Here is an 18,528-nt window from a genome sequence, read left to right as displayed (position 1 = left end):
CACACTGCATCCCTAACCCCTACACACTGCATCCCTAACCCCTACACACTGCATCCCTAACCCCTACACACTGCATCCCTAACCCCGACACACTGTATCCCTAACCCCTACACACTGCATCCCTAACCCCTACACACTGTATCCCTAACCCCTACACACTGCATCCCTAACCCCTACCTACTGTATCCTAACCCCTATACACTGTATCCCTAACCCCTACACACTGTATCCCTAACCCCTACACACTGTATCCCTACCCCCTACACACTGTATCCCTAACCCCTACACACTGTATCCCCCTAACCCCTACACACTGTATCCCCTAACCCCTACACACTGTATCCCTAACCCCTACACACTGTATCCCTAACCCCTACACACTGTATCCCCCTAACCCCTACACACTGTATCCCCCTAACCCCTACACACTGTATCCCCCTAACCCCTACACACTGTATCCCCCTAACCCCTACACACTGTATCCCCCTAACCCCTACACACTGTATCCCCCTAACCCCTACACACTGTATCCCTAACCCCTACACACTGTATCCCTAACCCCTACACACTGTATCGCTACACACTGTATCGCTACACACGGTATCCCTAACCCCTACACACGGTATCCCTAACCCCTACACACGTTATCCCTAACCCCTAACCCCTTCACATGGTATCCCTAACCCCTACACACGGTATCCCTAACCCCAACACACGGTATCCCTAACCCCTAACCCCTACACACTGTACCCCTTCACACTGTATCCCTAACCCCTACACACTGTACCCCTAACCCCTACACACTGTATCCCTAACCCCTACACACTGTATCCCTAACCCCTACACACTGTATCCCTAACCCCTACACACTGTATCCCTAACCCCTACACACTGTATCCCTAACCCCTACACACTGTATCCCTAACCCCTACACACTGTATCCCTAACCCCTACACACTGTATCCCTAACCCCTACACACTGTATCCCTACACACTGTATCCCTAACCCCTACACACTGTATCCCTACACACTGTATCCCTAACCCCTACACACTGTACCCCTAACCCCTACACACTGTAACCCCCAGGCATATAGAGTACTGTCAGACAGCAGATGAGTTCTACAGCACCATGGGATGGATCACTCAGGAGATGTTGGAGAACAGCCTCATAGACTGTAGCCACCTCATGCAGGTGAGAGATGTTGGAGTGCGGCCTCGTAGACAGTAGCCACCTCACGCGTGTTGGAGAGCGGCCTCGTAGACAGTAGCCACCTCACGCGTGTTGGAGAGCGGCCTCGTAGACTGTAGCCACCTCATGTAGGTGAGAGATGTTGGAAAGCGTCCTCGTAGACTGTAGCCACCTCACGCGGGTTGGAGAGCTCCCTCGTAGACTGTAGCCACCTAACGCGGGTTGGAGAGCTCCCTCGTAGACTGTAGCCACCTAACGCGGGTTGGAGAGCTCCCTCGTAGACTGTAGCCACCTAACGCGGGTTGGAGAGCTCCCTCGTAGACTGTAGCCACCTAACGCGGGTTGGAGAGCTCCCTCGTAGACTGTAGCCACCTAACGCGGCTTGGAGAGCTCCCTCGTAGACTGTAGCCTCCTCACGCGGGTTGGAGAACGGCCTCGTAGACTAGCCACCTCATGCAGGTGAGAGATGTTGGAGAGCGGCCTCGTAGACTGTAGACACCTCACGCGGGTTGGAGAGCGGCCTTGTAGACTGTATCCACCTCACGTGGGTTGGAGAGCGGCCTTGCAGACTGTAGCCACCTAACGCGGGTTGGAGAGCGGCCTCGTAGACTGTAGCCACCTAACGCGGCTTGGAGAGCTCCCTCGTAGACTGTAGCCACCTCATGCGGGTTGGAGAACGGCCTCGTAGACTGTAGATACCTCATGTAGGTGAGAGATGTTGGAGAGCGGCCTCGTAGACTGTAGACACCTCACGCGGGTTGGAGAGCTCCCTCGTAGACTGTATCCACTTAACGCGGCATGGAGAGCTCCCTCGTAGACTGTAGCCACCTAACGCGGGTTGGAGAGCTCCCTCGTAGACTGTAGCCACCTAACGCGGGTTGGAGAGCTCCCTCGTAGACTGTAGCCACCTCATGTAGGTGAGAGATGTTGGAAAGCGTCCTCGTAGACTGTAGCCACCTCACGCGGGTTGGAGAGCTCCCTCGTAGACTGTAGCCACCTAACGCGGGTTGGAGAGCTCCCTCGTAGACTGTAGCCACCTAACGCGGGTTGGAGAGCTCCCTCGTAGACTGTAGCCACCTAACGCGGGTTGGAGAGCTCCCTCGTAGACTGTAGCCACCTAACGCGGGTTGGAGAGCTCCCTCGTAGACTGTAGCCACCTAACGCGGGTTGGAGAGCTCCCTCGTAGACTGTAGCCACCTAACGCGGGTTGGAGAGCTCCCTCGTAGACTGTAGCCACCTAACGCGGGTTGGAGAGCTCCCTCGTAGACTGTAGCCACCTAACGCGGGTTGGAGAGCTCCCTCGTAGACTGTAGCCACCTAACGCGGGTTGGAGAGCTCCCTCGTAGACTGTAGCCACCTAACGCGGGTTGGAGAGCTCCCTCGTAGACTGTAGCCACCTAACGCGGGTTGGAGAGCTCCCTCGTAGACTGTAGCCACCTCATGCGGGTTGGAGAACGGCCTCGTAGACTAGCCACCTCATGTAGGTGAGAGATGTTGGAGAGCGGCCTCGTAGACTGTAGCCACCTCATGCGGGTTGGAGAACGGCCTCGTAGACTGTAGCCACCTCATGTAGGTGAGAGATGTTGGAGAGCGGCCTCGTAGACTGTAGACACCTCACGCGTGTTGGAGAGCTCCCTCGTAGACTGTAGCCACCTAATGCGGGTTGGAGAGCTCCCTCGTAGACTGTAGCCACCTAACGCGGCTTGGAGAGCTCCCTCGTAGACTGTAGCCACCTCATGTAGGTGAGAGATGTTGGAAAGCGGCCTCGTAAACTGTAGCCACCTCACGCGGGTTGGAGAGCTCCCTCGTAGACTAGCCTCCTCACGCGGGTTGGAGAGCTCCCTCGTAGACTGTAGCCTCCTCACGCGGGTTGGAGAGCGGCCTCGTAGACTGTAGCCACCTCATGCGGGTTGGAGAGCGGTCTCGTAGACTGTAGCCACCTCATGTAGGTGGGAGATGTTGGAGAGCGGCCTCGTAGACTGTAGCCACCTAACGCGGGTTGGAGAGCTCCCTCGTAGACTGTAGCCACCTAACACGGGTTGGAGAGCTCCCTCGTAGACTGTAGCCACCTAACGCGGGTTGGAGAGCTCCCTCGTAGACTGTAGCCACCTAACGCGGGTTGGAGAGCTCCCTCGTAGACTGTAGCCACTTAACGCGGCTTGGAGAGCTCCCTCGTAGACTGTAGCCTCCTCACGCGGGTTGGAGAACGGCCTCGTAGACTAGCCACCTCATGCAGGTGAGAGATGTTGGAGAGCGGCCTCGTAGACTGTAGACACCTCACGCGGGTTGGAGAGCGGCCTTGTAGACTGTATCCACCTCACGTGGGTTGGAGAGCGGCCTTGCAGACTGTAGCCACCTAACGCGGGTTGGAGAGCGGCCTCGTAGACTGTAGCCACCTAACGCGGCTTGGAGAGCTCCCTCGTAGACTGTAGCCACCTCATGCGGGTTGGAGAACGGCCTCGTAGACTGTAGATACCTCATGTAGGTGAGAGATGTTGGAGAGCGGCCTCGTAGACTGTAGACACCTCACGCGGGTTGGAGAGCTCCCTCGTAGACTGTATCCACTTAACGCGGCATGGAGAGCTCCCTCGTAGACTGTAGCCACCTAACGCGGGTTGGAGAGCTCCCTCGTAGACTGTAGCCACCTAACGCGGGTTGGAGAGCTCCCTCGTAGACTGTAGCCACCTAACGCGGGTTGGAGAGCTCCCTCGTAGACTGTAGCCACCTAACGCGGGTTGGAGAGCTCCCTCGTAGACTGTAGCCACCTAACGCGGGTTGGAGAGCTCCCTCGTAGACTGTAGCCACCTAACGCGGGTTGGAGAGCTCCCTCGTAGACTGTAGCCACCTAACGCGGGTTGGAGAGCTCCCTCGTAGACTGTAGCCACCTAACGCGGGTTGGAGAGCTCCCTCGTAGACTGTAGCCACCTAACGCGGGTTGGAGAGCGGCCTCGCAGACTGTAGCCACCTAACGCGGGTTGGAGAGCGGCCTCGTAGACTGTAGCCACCTAACGCGGGTTGGAGAGCGGCCTCGTAGACTGTAGCCACCTCACGCGGGTTGGAGAGCGGCCTCGTAGACTGTAGCCACCTCACGCGGGTTGGAGAGCTCCCTCGTAGACTGTAGCCACCTAACGCGGGTTGGAGAGCTCCCTCGTAGACTGTAGCCACCTAACGCGGGTTGGAGAGCTCCCTCGTAGACTGTAGCCACCTAACACGGGTTGGAGAGCTCCCTCGTAGACTGTAGCCACCTAACGCGGGTTGGAGAGCTCCCTCGTAGACTGTAGCCACCTAACGCGGGTTGGAGAGCTCCCTCGTAGACTGTAGCCACCTAACGCGGGTTGGAGAGCGGCCTCGTAGACTGTAGCCACCTCACGTGGGTTGGAGAGCGGCCTCGTAGACTGTAGCCACCTAACGCGGGTTGGAGAGCGGCCTCGTAGACTGTAGCCACCTAACGCGGGTTGGAGAGCGGCCTCGTAGACTGTAGCCACCTAACGCGGGTTGGAGAGCGGCCTCGTAGACTGTAGCCACCTAACGCGGGTTGGAGAGCGGCCTCGTAGACTGTAGCCACCTAACGCGGGTTGGAGAGCGGCCTCGCAGACTGTAGCCACCTAACGCGGGTTGGAGAGCGGCCTCGCAGACTGTAGCCACCTAACGCGGGTTGGAGAGCGGCCTCGTAGACTGTAGCCTCCTCACGCGGGTTGGAGAGCGGCCTCGCAGACTGTAGCCACCTAAGGCGGGTTGGAGAGCGGCCTCGTAGACTGTAGCCTCCTCAAGCGGGTTGGAGAGCGGCCTCGCAGACTGTAGCCACCTAACGCGGGTTGGAGAGCGGCCTCGTAGACTGTAGCCACCTAACGCGGGTTGGAGAGCTCCCTCGTAGACTGTAGCCACCTAACGCGGGTTGGAGAGCTCCCTCGTAGACTGTAGCCACCTAACGCGGGTTGGAGAGCTCCCTCGTAGACTGTAGCCACCTAACGCGGGTTGGAGAGCTCCCTCGTAGACTGTAGCCTCCTCACGCGGGTTGGAGAGCGGCCTCGTAGACTGTATCCACCTAACGCGGGTTGGAGAGCGGCCTCGTAGACTGTAGCCACCTAACGCGGCTTGGAGAGCGGCCTCGTAGACTGTAGCCACCTAACCCGGGTTGGAGAGCTCCCTCGTAGACTGTAGCCACCTAACGCGGGTTGGAGAGCTCCCTCGTAGACTGTAGCCTCCTCACGCGGGTTGGAGAGCTCCCTCGTAGACTGTAGCCACCTAACGCGGGTTGGAGAGCGGCCTCGCAGACTGTAGCCACCTAACGCGGGTTGGAGAACGGCCTCGTAGACTGTAGCCACCTAACGCGGGTTGGAGAGCTCCCTCGTAGACTGTAGCCACCTAACGCGGGTTGGAGAGCTCCCTCGTAGACTGTAGCCACCTAACGCGGGTTGGAGAGCTCCCTCGTAGACTGTAGCCACCTAACGCGGGTTGGAGAGCGGCCTCGTAGACTGTAGCCACCTAACGCGGGTTGGAGAGCGGCCTCGTAGACTGTAGCCACCTAACGCGGGTTGGAGAGCTCCCTCGCAGACTGTAGCCACCTAACGCGGGTTGGAGAGCTCCCTCGTAGACTGTAGCCACCTAACGCGGCTTGGAGAGCTCCCTCGCAGACTGTAGCCACCTAACGCGGGTTGGAGAGCGGCCTCGTAGACTGTAGCCACCTAACGCGGGTTGGAGAGCGGCCTCGTAGACTGTAGCCTCCTAACGCGGGTTGGAGAGCGGCCTCGTAGACTGTAGCCACCTAACGCGGGTTGGAGAGCTCCCTCGTAGACTGTAGCCACCTAACGCGGGTTGGAGAGCGGCCTCGTAGACTGTAGCCACCTAACGCGGGTTGGAGAGCGGCCTCGTAGACTGTAGCCACCTAACGCGGGTTGGAGAGCTCCCTCGTAGACTGTAGCCACCTAACGCGGGTTGGAGAGCTCCCTCGTAGACTGTAGCCACCTAACGCGGGTTGGAGAGCGGCCTCGTAGACTGTAGCCACCTAACGCGGGTTGGAGAGCTCCCTCGTAGACTGTAGCCACCTCATGCGGGTTTGAGAGCTCCCTCGTAGACTGTATCCACCTCACGCGGGTTGGAGAGCGGCCTCGTAGACTGTAGCCACCTAACGCGGGTTGGAGAGCTCCCTCGTAGACTGTAGCCACCTAACGCGGGTTGGAGAGCGGCCTCGTAGACTGTAGCCACCTAACGCGGGTTGGAGAGCGGCCTCGTAGACTGTAGCCACCTAACGCGGGTTGGAGAGCGGCCTCGTAGACTGTAGCCACCTCACGCGGGTTGGAGAGCTCCCTCGTAGACTGTAGCCACCTCATTCAAAAATCTTTGAAAAATGAAAAGCTGAAATAATATCTAATTTACATAAGTATTCACACCCCTGAGTCAATACGTTGTCTTGTTAGACTTCAGTGCAGATTTGGACATGATTGATCATAGCCTGCTGCTGGAAAGACATGTGCTATGGTTTTACACCCCCCCCCCCCCCCCCCGCTATAATGTGGATGAAGAGTTACCTTTCTAACAGAACAGTGGGTGTTATTTAATGGAAGCCTCTCCAACATAATCCAGGTAGAATCAGGCATTCTCCAGGGCAGCTGTTTAGGACCCTTGCTTTTTTCAATGTTTACTAACGACATGCCACTGACTGAGTAAAGCCAGAGTTTCTATGTATGCGAATGACTCATTATACACATCAGCTACTACAGCGACTGAAATGACTGCAACACTCAACAAAGAGCTGCAGTTAGTTTCAGAGTGGGTGGCAAGGAATAAGTTAGCCCTAAATATTTATAAAACTAAAAGCATTGTATTTGGAACAAAACACTCACTAAACCTCAACTAAATCTTGTAATAAATCATTTGGAAATTGAGCAAGTTGAGGTGACTAAACTTCTTGGAGTTACCGTGGATTGTAAACTGTCATGGTCAAAACATGTTGATGCAGTAGTAGCTAAGATGGGGAGAAGTCTGTCCATAAGAAAGCTCTGCTCTACCTTAACAACACTATCAACAAGGCAGGTCCTACAGGCCCTAGTTTCTACCTTCTTAACAACACTATCATCAAGGCAGGTCCTACAGGCCCTAGTTTCTACTTTCTTAACAGCACAATCAACAAGGCAGGTCCTACAGGCCCTAGTTTAGTCACACCTGGACTACTGTTCAGTCGCGTGGTCAGGTGACACAAAAAATGACTTAAAAAATTGCAATTGTCTCAGGACAGCACGGCTGGCCCTTGGATGTACACAGAGCGCTAACATTAATAATATGCATGTCAATCTCTCCTGGCTCAAAGTGGAGGAGAGATTGACTTCATCACTACTTGTATTTATGAGAGGTATTGACATGTTGAAAGCACCGAGCTGTCTGTCTGAACTACTGGCACACAGCTCAGACACCCATGCATACCCCACAAGACATGCCACCAGAAGTCTCTTCACAGTCCCCAAGTCCAGAACAGACTATGGGAGGCGCACAGTACTACATAGAGTCATGACTACATGGAACTCTATTCCACAGTACTACATAGAGCCATGACCACATGGAACTCTATTCCACAGTTCTACATAGAGCCATGACTACATGGAACTCTATTCCACAGTACTACATAGAGCCATGACTACATGGAACTCTATTCCGCAGTACTACATAGAGCCATGACTACATGGAACTCTATTCCGCAGTACTACATAGAGCCATGACTACATGGAACTCTATTCCGCAGTACTACATAGAGCCATGACTACATGGAACTCTATTCCGCAGTACTACATAGAGCCATGACCACATGGAACTCTATTCCACAGGACTACATAGAGCCATGACTACATGGAACTCTATTCCACAGTACTACATAGAGCCATGACTACATGGAACTCTATTCCACAGGACTACATAGAGCCATGACTACATGGAACTCTATTCCACAGTACTACATAGAGCCATGACTACATGGAACTCTATTCCACAGTACTACATAGAGCCATGACTACATGGAACTCTATTCCGCAGTACTACATAGAGCCATGACTACATGGAACTCTATTCCACAGTACTACATAGAGCCATGACTACATGGAACTCTATTCCGCAGTACTACATAGAGCCATGACTACATGGAACTCTATTCCACAGTACTACATAGAGCCATGACTACATGGAACTCTATTCCACAGTACTACATAGAGCCATGACTACATGGAACTCTATTCCGCAGTACTACATAGAGCCATGACTACATGGAACTCTATTCCGCAGTACTACATAGAGCCATGACTACATGGAACTCTATTCCACAGTACTACATAGAGCCATGACTACATGGAACTCTATTCCACATCAGGTAACTGATGCAGCAGTAGAATCAGTTTGAAAAACACCTTATGGAACAGCAGGGACTGTGGAGCAACACAAACATTGGCACAGACACATAACACACACACACACATGCTAGCATACGCACTATACACACACACATGAATTTAGTACTGTAGATATGTGGTAGTGGTGGAGTAGGGGCCTGAGGGCAAACAGTGTCTTGTGAAATCTATGAATGTATTGTAATGTTTTAAAAATTGTATAAACTGCATTAACTTTGCTGGACCCCAGAAGAGTAGCTGCTGCTTTGGCAGGAACTAATGGGGATCCATAATAAACCCCAGGAAGAGTAGCTGCTGCCTTGGCAGGAACTAATGGGGATCCATATTAAACCTCAGGAAGAGTAGCTGCTGCCTTGACAGGAACTAATGGGGATCCATAATAAACCCCAGGAAGAGTAGCTGCTGCCTTGGCAGGAACTAACGGGGATCCATAATAAACCCCAGGAAGAGTAGCTGCTGCTTTGGCAGGAACTAATGGGGATCCATAATAAACCCCAGGAAGAGTAGCTGCTGCTTTGGCAGGAACTAATGGGGATCCATAATAAACCCCAGGAAGAGTAGCTGCTGCTTTGGCAGGAACTAATGGGGATCCATAATAAACCCCAGGAAGAGTAGCTGCTGCTTTGGCAGGAACTAATGGGGATCCATAATAAACCCCAGGAAGAGTAGCTGCTGCTTTGGCAGGAACTAATGGGGATCCATAATAAACCCCAGGAAGAGTAGCTGCTGCCTTGACAGGAACTAATGGGGATCCATAATAAACCCCAGGAAGAGTAGCTGCTGTCTTGACAGGAACTAATGGGGATCCATAATAAACCTCAGGAAGAGTAGCTGCTGTGAACTAATGGGGATCCATAATAAACCTCAGGAAGAGTAGCTGCTGTCTTGACAGGAACTAATGGGGATCCATAATAAACCCCAGGAAGAGTAGCTGCTGTCTTGACAGGAACTAATGGGGATCCATAATAATTTTATTTTACCTTTATTTTACTAGGCAAGTCAGTTAAGAACAAATTCTTATTTTCAATGACGGCCTAGGAACAGTGGGTTAACTGCCTGTTCAAGGGCAGAACGACAGATTTTGTACCTTGTCAGCTCGGGGATTTGAACTTGCAACCTTTCGGTTACTAGTCCAATGCTCTATGTCCAATGCTCTATGTCCAATGCTCTAACCAGTAGGCTACACTGCCGCCCCACTAGGCTAAACCTCAGGAAGAGTAGCTGCTGTCTTGCCAGGAACTAATGGGGATCCATAATAAACCTCAGGAAGAGTAGCTGCTGTCTTGACAGGAACTAATGGGGATCCATAATAAACCTCAGGAAGAGTAGCTGCTGTCTTGACAGGAACTAATGGGGATCCATATTAAACCTCAGGAAGAGTAGCTGCTGTCTTGACAGGAACTAATGGGGATCCATATTAAACCTCAGGAAGAGTAGCTGCTGTCTTGACAGGAACTAATGGGGATCCATATTAAACCCCAGGAAGAGTAGCTGCTGTCTTGACAGGAACTAATGGGGATCCATAATAAACCCCAGGAAGAGTAGCTGCTGTCTTGGCATGAACTAATGGGGATCCATAATAAACCCCAGGAAGAGTAGCTGCTGCTTTGGCAGGAACTAATGGGGATCCATAATAAACCCCAGGAAGAGTAGCTGCTGCTTTGGCAGGAACTAATGGGGATCCATAATAAACCCCAAGAAGAGTAGCTGCTGCTTTGGCAGGAACTAATGGGGATCCATAATAAACCCCAGGAAGAGTAGCTGCTGCTTTGGCAGGAACTAATGGGGATCCATAATTAACCCCAGGAAGAGTAGCTGCTGCTTTGGCAGGAACTAATGGGGATCCATAATAAACCCCAGGAAGAGTAGCTGCTGCCTTGACAGGAACTAATGGGGATCCATAATAAACCCCAGGAAGAGTAGCTGCTGCTTTGGCAGGAACTAATGGGGATCCATAATAAACCCCAGGAAGAGTAGCTGCTGCCTTGGCAGGAACTAATGGGGATCCATAATAAACCCCAGGAAGAGTAGCTGCTGCCTTGGCAGGAACTAATGGGGATCCATAATAAACCCCAGGAAGAGTAGCTGCTGCCTTGGCAGGAACTAATGGGGATCCATAATAAACCCCAAGTAGAGTAGCTGCTGCTTTGACAGGAACTAATGGGGATCCATAATAACCCCCAGGAAGAGTAGCTGCTGCTTTGGCAGGAACTAATGGGGAACTATAATTCAACCACACCTTTTATTTTTTTACCTTAGCTAGGCAAGTCAGTGAAGAACAAATTCTTATTTTCAATGATTGCTTTGGAACAGTTGGCTAACTGCCTTGTTCAGGGGCAGAATGACAGAGTTGTACCTTGTCAGCTCGGGGATTTGATCTTTCAACCTTTCAGTTACTAGTCCAACGCTCTAACCACTAGGCTACCCTGCTGGTTACTAGTCCAACGCTCTAACCACTAGGCTACGCTGCTGGTTACTAGTCCAACACTCTAACCACTAGGCTACGCTGCTGGTTACTAGTCCAACACTCTAACCACTAGGCTACGCTGCTGGTTACTAGTCCAACACTCTAACCACTAGGCTACCCTGCTGGTTACTAGTCCAACACTCTAACCACTAGGCTACGCTGCTGGTTACTAGTCCAACACTCTAACCACTAGGCTACCTGCTGGTTACTAGTCCAACGCTCTAACCACTAGGCTACCCTGCTGGTTACTAGTCCAACGCTCTAACCACTAGGCTACCCTGCTGGTTACTAGTCCAACGCTCTAACCACTAGGCTACCTGCTGGTTACTAGTCCAACGCTCTAACCACTAGGCTACGCTGCTGATTACTAGTCCAACGCTCTAACCACTAGGCTGCCCTGCTGGTTACTAGTCCAACACTCTAACCACTAGGCTACGCTGCTGGTTACTAGTCCAACACTCTAACCACTAGGCTACCTGCTGGTTACTAGTCCAACGCTCTAACCACTAGGCTACCCTGCTGGTTACTAGTCCAACGCTCTAACCACTAGGCTACCCTGCTGGTTACTAGTCCAACGCTCTAACCACTAGGCTACCCTGCTGGTTACTAGTCCAACGCTCTAACCACTAGGCTACCCTGCTGGTTACTAGTCCAACGCTCTAACCACTAGGCTACGCTTCCGCCAAATACAAATACTTGGTAGAAGCACCTTTGGCAGCGTTTACAGCTGTGAGTCTTTCTGAGTGAGATTCTAAGAGCTTTGCACACCTGGATTGTACAATATTTGCACATTATTCTTCAAGCTCTGTCAAGTTGGTTGTTGATCATTGCTAGACAGTAATTTTCATGTCTTGCCATAGATTTTCAAGACAATTTATTTTATTTTATTTTAATCTTTTTATTTTAAGTTAAAACTGTAACTTGGTTGCTCAGGAACATTCACAATGTCTTCTTGGTCAGCAACGCCAGTGTATATCTGGCCTTGTGTTTTTAGGTCATTTTACTTCAGTGGCTTGTTGGAAACAGGATGCATGTTCTTTCCACTTTGTCTTATAGATTACTATTGTGGAGTAACTACAATGTTAATCCATCCTCAGTTTACTATCACAGCCATTAAACTCTAACTGTTTTAAAGTCACCATTGGCCTCGTGGTGAAATCCCTGAGCGATTTCCTTCCTCTTCGGCAACTGAGTTAAGGAAGCCTGTATTGTTGTAGTGACTGGGTGTACTGATACACCATCAATAGTGTAGTAACTACACCATGCTCTAACAGATATTCAATGTCTGCTTTTTATTTGATTTTTTACCCATCTAACAATAGGTGCCCTTTGCGAGGCATTGGAAAACCTCCCTGGTCTTTGTGTTTTGAAATTCTGTGCTTGACTGAGGGACCTGACAGATAATTGTATGTGTGGAAAACAGACATGAGGCAGTCGTTCAGAAATCATGTTGAACACTATTATTGAACACAGAGTCCAGGCAACTTGTGACTTGTTGAGAACATTTTGACTCCTGAACTTATTTAGGCATAACACAGGGGGTGAATACTTATTTACTGAAGACATTTCAGCTTTTATATTTTATATTTTAACGTAATTTGAATAAACATTTCAAAATATATAATTTGTCTGACTTTTTGTGTGTGTAGGCCAGTAACAAAACCTTTATTTCATCCATTGTAAATTCAGTAGTCATCTATCTATTCTGAACGCACTGTGTATCCACTCTAACACAAAGCCTTTATTTCATCCATTGTAAATTCAGTAGTCATCTATCTATTCTGAACGCACTGTGTATCCACTCTAACACAAAACCTTTATTTCATCCATTGTAAATTCAGTAGTCATCTATCTATTCTGAACGCACTGTGTATCCACTCTAACACAAAGCCTTTATTTCATCCATTGTAAATTCAGTAGTCATCTATCTATTCTGAACGCACTGTGTATCCACTCTAACACAAAACCTTTATTTCATCCATTGTAAATTCAGTAGTCATCTATCTATTCTGAACGCACTGTGTATCCACTCTAACACAAAACCTTTATTTCATCCATTGTAAATTCAGTAGTCATCTATCTATTCTGAACGCACTGTGTATCCACTCTAACACAAAGCCTTTATTTCATCCACAAATGTTACATGAGTCATTTAGCAGACTCTCTTATCCAGAGCCACTATAGTAGTGAGTCATTTAGCAGACTCTCTTATCCAGAGCCACTATAGTAGTGAGTCATTTAGCAGACTCTCTTATCCAGAGCCACTATAGTAGTGAGTCATTTAGCAGACTCTCTTATCCAGAGCCACTATAGTAGTGAGTCATTTAGCAGACTCTCTTATCCAGAGCCACTATAGTAGTGAGTCATTTAGCAGACTCTCTTATCCAGAGCCACTATAGTAGTGAGTCATTTAGCAGACTCTCTTATCCAGAGCCACTACAGTAGTGAGTCATTTAGCAGACTCTCTTATCCAGAGCCACTATAGTAGTGAGTCATTTAGCAGACTCTCTTATCCAGAGCCACTATAGTAGTGAGTCATTTAGCAGACTCTCTTATCCAGAGCCACTATAGTAGTGAGTCATTTAGCAGACTCTCTTATCCAGAGCCACTATAGTAGTGAGTCATTTAGCAGACTCTCTTATCCAGAGCCACTATAGTAGTGAGTCATTTAGCAGACTCTCTTATCCAGAGCCACTATAGTAGTGAGTCATTTAGCAGACTCTCTTATCCAGAGCCACTATAGTAGTGAGTCATTTAGCAGACTCTCTTATCCAGAGCCACTACAGTAGTGAGTCATTTAGCAGACTCTCTTATCCAGAGCCACTATAGTAGTGAGTCATTTAGCAGACTCTCTTATCCAGAGCCACTATAGTAGTGAGTCATTTAGCAGACTCTCTTATCCAGAGCCACTATAGTAGTGAGTCATTTAGCAGACTCTCTTATCCAGAGCCACTACAGTAGTGAGTCATTTAGCAGACTCTCTTATCCAGAGCCACTATAGTAGTGAGTCATTTAGCAGACTCTCTTATCCAGAGCCACTATAGTAGTGAGTCATTTAGCAGACTCTCTTATCCAGAGCCACTATAGTAGTGAGTCATTTAGCAGACTCTCTTATCCAGAGCCACTATAGTAGTGAGTCATTTAGCAGACTCTCTTATCCAGAGCCACTATAGTAGTGAGTCATTTAGCAGACTCTCTTATCCAGAGCCACTATAGTAGTGAGTCATTTAGCAGACTCTCTTATCCAGAGCCACTATAGTAGTGAGTCATTTAGCAGACTCTCTTATCCAGAGCCACTATAGTAGTGAGTCATTTAGCAGACTCTCTTATCCAGAGCCACTACAGTAGTGAGTCATTTAGCAGACTCTCTTATCCAGAGCCACTATAGTAGTGAGTCATTTAGCAGACTCTCTTATCCAGAGCCACTATAGTAGTGAGTCATTTAGCAGACTCTAGCTTATCCAGAGCCACTATAGTAGTGAGTCATTTAGCAGACTCTCTTATCCAGAGCCACTATAGTAGTGAGTCATTTAGCAGACTCTCTTATCCAGAGCCACTACAGTAGTGAGTCATTTAGCAGACTCTCTTATCCAGAGCCACTATAGTAGTGAGTCATTTAGCAGACTCTCTTATCCAGAGCCACTATAGTAGTGAGTCATTTAGCAGACTCTCTTATCCAGAGCCACTATAGTAGTGAGTCATTTAGCAGACTCTCTTATCCAGAGCCACTACAGTAGTGAGTCATTTAGCAGACTCTCTTATCCAGAGCCACTATAGTAGTGAGTCATTTAGCAGACTCTCTTATCCAGAGCCACTACAGTAGTGAGTCATTTAGCAGACTCTCTTATCCAGAGCCACTACAGTAGTGAGTCATTTAGCAGACTCTCTTATCCAGAGCCACTATAGTAGTGAGTCATTTAGCAGACTCTCTTATCCAGAGCCACTATAGTAGTGAGTCATTTAGCAGACTCTCTTATCCAGAGCCACTACAGTAGTGAGTCATTTAGCAGACTCTCTTATCCAGAGCCACTATAGTAGTGAGTCATTTAGCAGACTCTCTTATCCAGAGCCACTATAGTAGTGAGTCATTTAGCAGACTCTCTTATCCAGAGCCACTATAGTAGTGAGTCATTTAGCAGACTCTCTTATCCAGAGCCACTATAGTAGTGAGTCATTTAGCAGACTCTCTTATCCAGAGCCACTATAGTAGTGAGTCATTTAGCAGACTCTCTTATCCAGAGCCACTACAGTAGTGAGTCATTTAGCAGACTCTCTTATCCAGAGCCACTACAGTAGTGAGTCATTTAGCAGACTCTCTTATCCAGAGCCACTATAGTAGTGAGTCATTTAGCAGACTCTCTTATCCAGAGCCACTATAGTAGTGAGTCATTTAGCAGACTCTCTTATCCAGAGCCACTATAGTAGTGAGTCATTTAGCAGACTCTCTTATCCAGAGCCACTATAGTAGTGAGTCATTTAGCAGACTCTCTTATCCAGAGCCACTATAGTAGTGAGTCATTTAGCAGACTCTCTTATCCAGAGCCACTATAGTAGTGAGTCATTTAGCAGACTCTCTTATCCAGAGCCACTATAGTAGTGAGTCATTTAGCAGACTCTCTTATCCAGAGCCACTATAGTAGTGAGTCATTTAGCAGACTCTCTTATCCAGAGCCACTATAGTAGTGAGTCATTTAGCAGACTCTCTTATCCAGAGCCACTATAGTAGTGAGTCATTTAGCAGACTCTCTTATCCAGAGCCACTCCAGTAGTGAGTCATTTAGCAGACTCTCTTATCCAGAGCCACTATAGTAGTGAGTCATTTAGCAGACTCTCTTATCCAGAGCCACTATAGTAGTGAGTCATTTAGCAGACTCTCTTATCCAGAGCCACTACAGTAGTGAGTCATTTAGCAGACTCTCTTATCCAGAGCCACTATAGTAGTGAGTCATTTAGCAGACTCTCTTATCCAGAGCCACTATAGTAGTGAGTCATTTAGCAGACTCTCTTATCCAGAGCCACTACAGTAGTGAGTCATTTAGCAGACTCTCTTATCCAGAGCCACTACAGTAGTGAGTCATTTAGCAGACTCTCTTATCCAGAGCCACTATAGTAGTGAGTCATTTAGCAGACTCTCTTATCCAGAGCCACTATAGTAGTGAGTCATTTAGCAGACTCTCTTATCCAGAGCCACTATAGTAGTGAGTCATTTAGCAGACTCTCTTATCCAGAGCCACTATAGTAGTGAGTCATTTAGCAGACTCTCTTATCCAGAGCCACTATAGTAGTGAGTCATTTAGCAGACTCTCTTATCCAGAGCCACTATAGTAGTGAGTCATTTAGCAGACTCTCTTATCCAGAGCCACTATAGTAGTGAGTCATTTAGCAGACTCTCTTATCCAGAGCCACTATAGTAGTGAGTCATTTAGCAGACTCTCTTATCCAGAGCCACTATAGTAGTGAGTCATTTAGCAGACTCTCTTATCCAGAGCCACTATAGTAGTGAGTCATTTAGCAGACTCTCTTATCCAGAGCCACTATAGTAGTGAGTCATTTAGCAGACTCTTATCCAGAGCCACTATAGTAGTGAGTCATTTAGCAGACTCTCTTATCCAGAGCCACTATAGTAGTGAGTCATTTAGCAGACTCTCTTATCCAGAGCCACTATAGTAGTGAGTCATTTAGCAGACTCTCTTATCCAGAGCCACTATAGTAGTGAGTCATTTAGCAGACTCTCTTATCCAGAGCCACTATAGTAGTGAGTCATTTAGCAGACTCTCTTATCCAGAGCCACTACAGTAGTGAGTCATTTAGCAGACTCTCTTATCCAGAGCCACTACAGTAGTGAGTCATTTAGCAGACTCTCTTATCCAGAGCCACTATAGTAGTGAGTCATTTAGCAGACTCTCTTATCCAGAGCCACTATAGTAGTGAGTCATTTAGCAGACTCTCTTATCCAGAGCCACTATAGTAGTGAGTCATTTAGCAGACTCTCTTATCCAGAGCCACTATAGTAGTGAGTCATTTAGCAGACTCTCTTATCCAGAGCCACTATAGTAGTGAGTCATTTAGCAGACTCTCTTATCCAGAGCCACTACAGTAGTGAGTCATTTAGCAGACTCTCTTATCCAGAGCCACTATAGTAGTGAGTCATTTAGCAGACTCTCTTATCCAGAGCCACTATAGTAGTGAGTCATTTAGCAGACTCTCTTATCCAGAGCCACTATAGTAGTGAGTCATTTAGCAGACTCTCTTATCCAGAGCCACTATAGTAGTGAGTCATTTAGCAGACTCTCTTATCCAGAGCCACTACAGTAGTGAGTCATTTAGCAGACTCTCTTATCCAGAGCCACTATAGTAGTGAGTCATTTAGCAGACTCTCTTATCCAGAGCCACTATAGTAGTGAGTCATTTAGCAGACTCTCTTATCCAGAGCCACTATAGTAGTGAGTCATTTAGCAGACTCTCTTATCCAGAGCCACTATAGTAGTGAGTCATTTAGCAGACTCTCTTATCCAGAGCCACTATAGTAGTGAGTCATTTAGCAGACTCTCTTATCCAGAGCCACTATAGTAGTGAGTCATTTAGCAGACTCTCTTATCCAGAGCCACTACAGTAGTGAGTCATTTAGCAGACTCTCTTATCCAGAGCCACTATAGTAGTGAGTCATTTAGCAGACTCTCTTATCCAGAGCCACTATAGTAGTGAGTCATTTAGCAGACTCTCTTATCCAGAGCCACTCCAGTAGTGAGTCATTTAGCAGACTCTTTTCCAGAGAGACTTAGTAGTGAGTCATTTAGCAGACTCTTATCCAGGGAGACTTAGTAGTGAGTCATTTAGCAGACTCTTATCCAGGGAGACTTAGTAGTGAGTCATTTAGCAGACTCTCTGATCCAGAGAGACATTTTCAAATTTGTTGGTACTGGTCCCTCGTGGGAATCGAACCCACAACCCTGCCGCTGCAACTGCCAACTGAGCCACACGGGACCAATCAGAATGCATGGATGTAATATCGGAGGAAAAAGCCCTTTCTCCTCCTCTGTGTTTCCCAGCTGTTTAAGCTGCCACCCTGATCCCTCTTTTCTCTCCAGACGGTGTACTCCATGGCTGTGTTTCCATTCCCTCAGCTGGCTGAACTCCGAGAGAAATACACCTACAACATCACCCCCTTCCCCACCTCCAACCCCAACGGCAGGTTGGTCAATGTCCCTACAGCATCACCCCCTCCCCCACCTCCAACCCCAGGTTGGTCAATGTCCCTACAGCATCACCCCCTTCCCCACCTCCAACCCCAACGGCAGGTTGGTCAATGTCCCTACAGCATCACCCCCTCCCCCACCTCCAACCCCAGGTTGGTCAATGTCCCTACAGCATCAACGCCTTCCCCACCTCCAACCCCAACGGCAGGTTGGTCAATGTCCCTACAGCATCACCCCCTTCCCCACCTCCAACCCCAACGGCAGGTTGGTCAATGTCCCATAA

At 48.9% G+C, this 18,528-nt stretch overlaps 1 protein-coding gene across 1 annotated transcript in view; it reads left to right on the top strand.

Moving 5' to 3' along the window:
- LOC109885915 (TBC1 domain family member 30-like) overlaps positions 1-18,528 on the top strand; it is a 56,865-nt gene that overhangs the window by 18,326 nt on the left and 20,011 nt on the right. Inside the window, exons 8-9 of the mRNA XM_031820831.1 lie at positions 1,089-1,194; positions 18,138-18,241. Coding sequence (XP_031676691.1) covers positions 1,089-1,194; positions 18,138-18,241 — 210 coding nt within the window. The remainder of the gene's footprint in view (positions 1-1,088; positions 1,195-18,137; positions 18,242-18,528) is intronic.

The sequence above is a fragment of the Oncorhynchus kisutch genome, unplaced genomic scaffold, assembly GCF_002021735.2.
Source record: "Oncorhynchus kisutch isolate 150728-3 unplaced genomic scaffold, Okis_V2 scaffold3703, whole genome shotgun sequence".
Classification (NCBI taxonomy): Eukaryota; Metazoa; Chordata; class Actinopteri; order Salmoniformes; family Salmonidae; genus Oncorhynchus; species Oncorhynchus kisutch.
The sequence above is the reverse complement of the archived record's forward strand: the minus strand, read 5'-3'. Positions and strand labels throughout refer to the sequence as shown.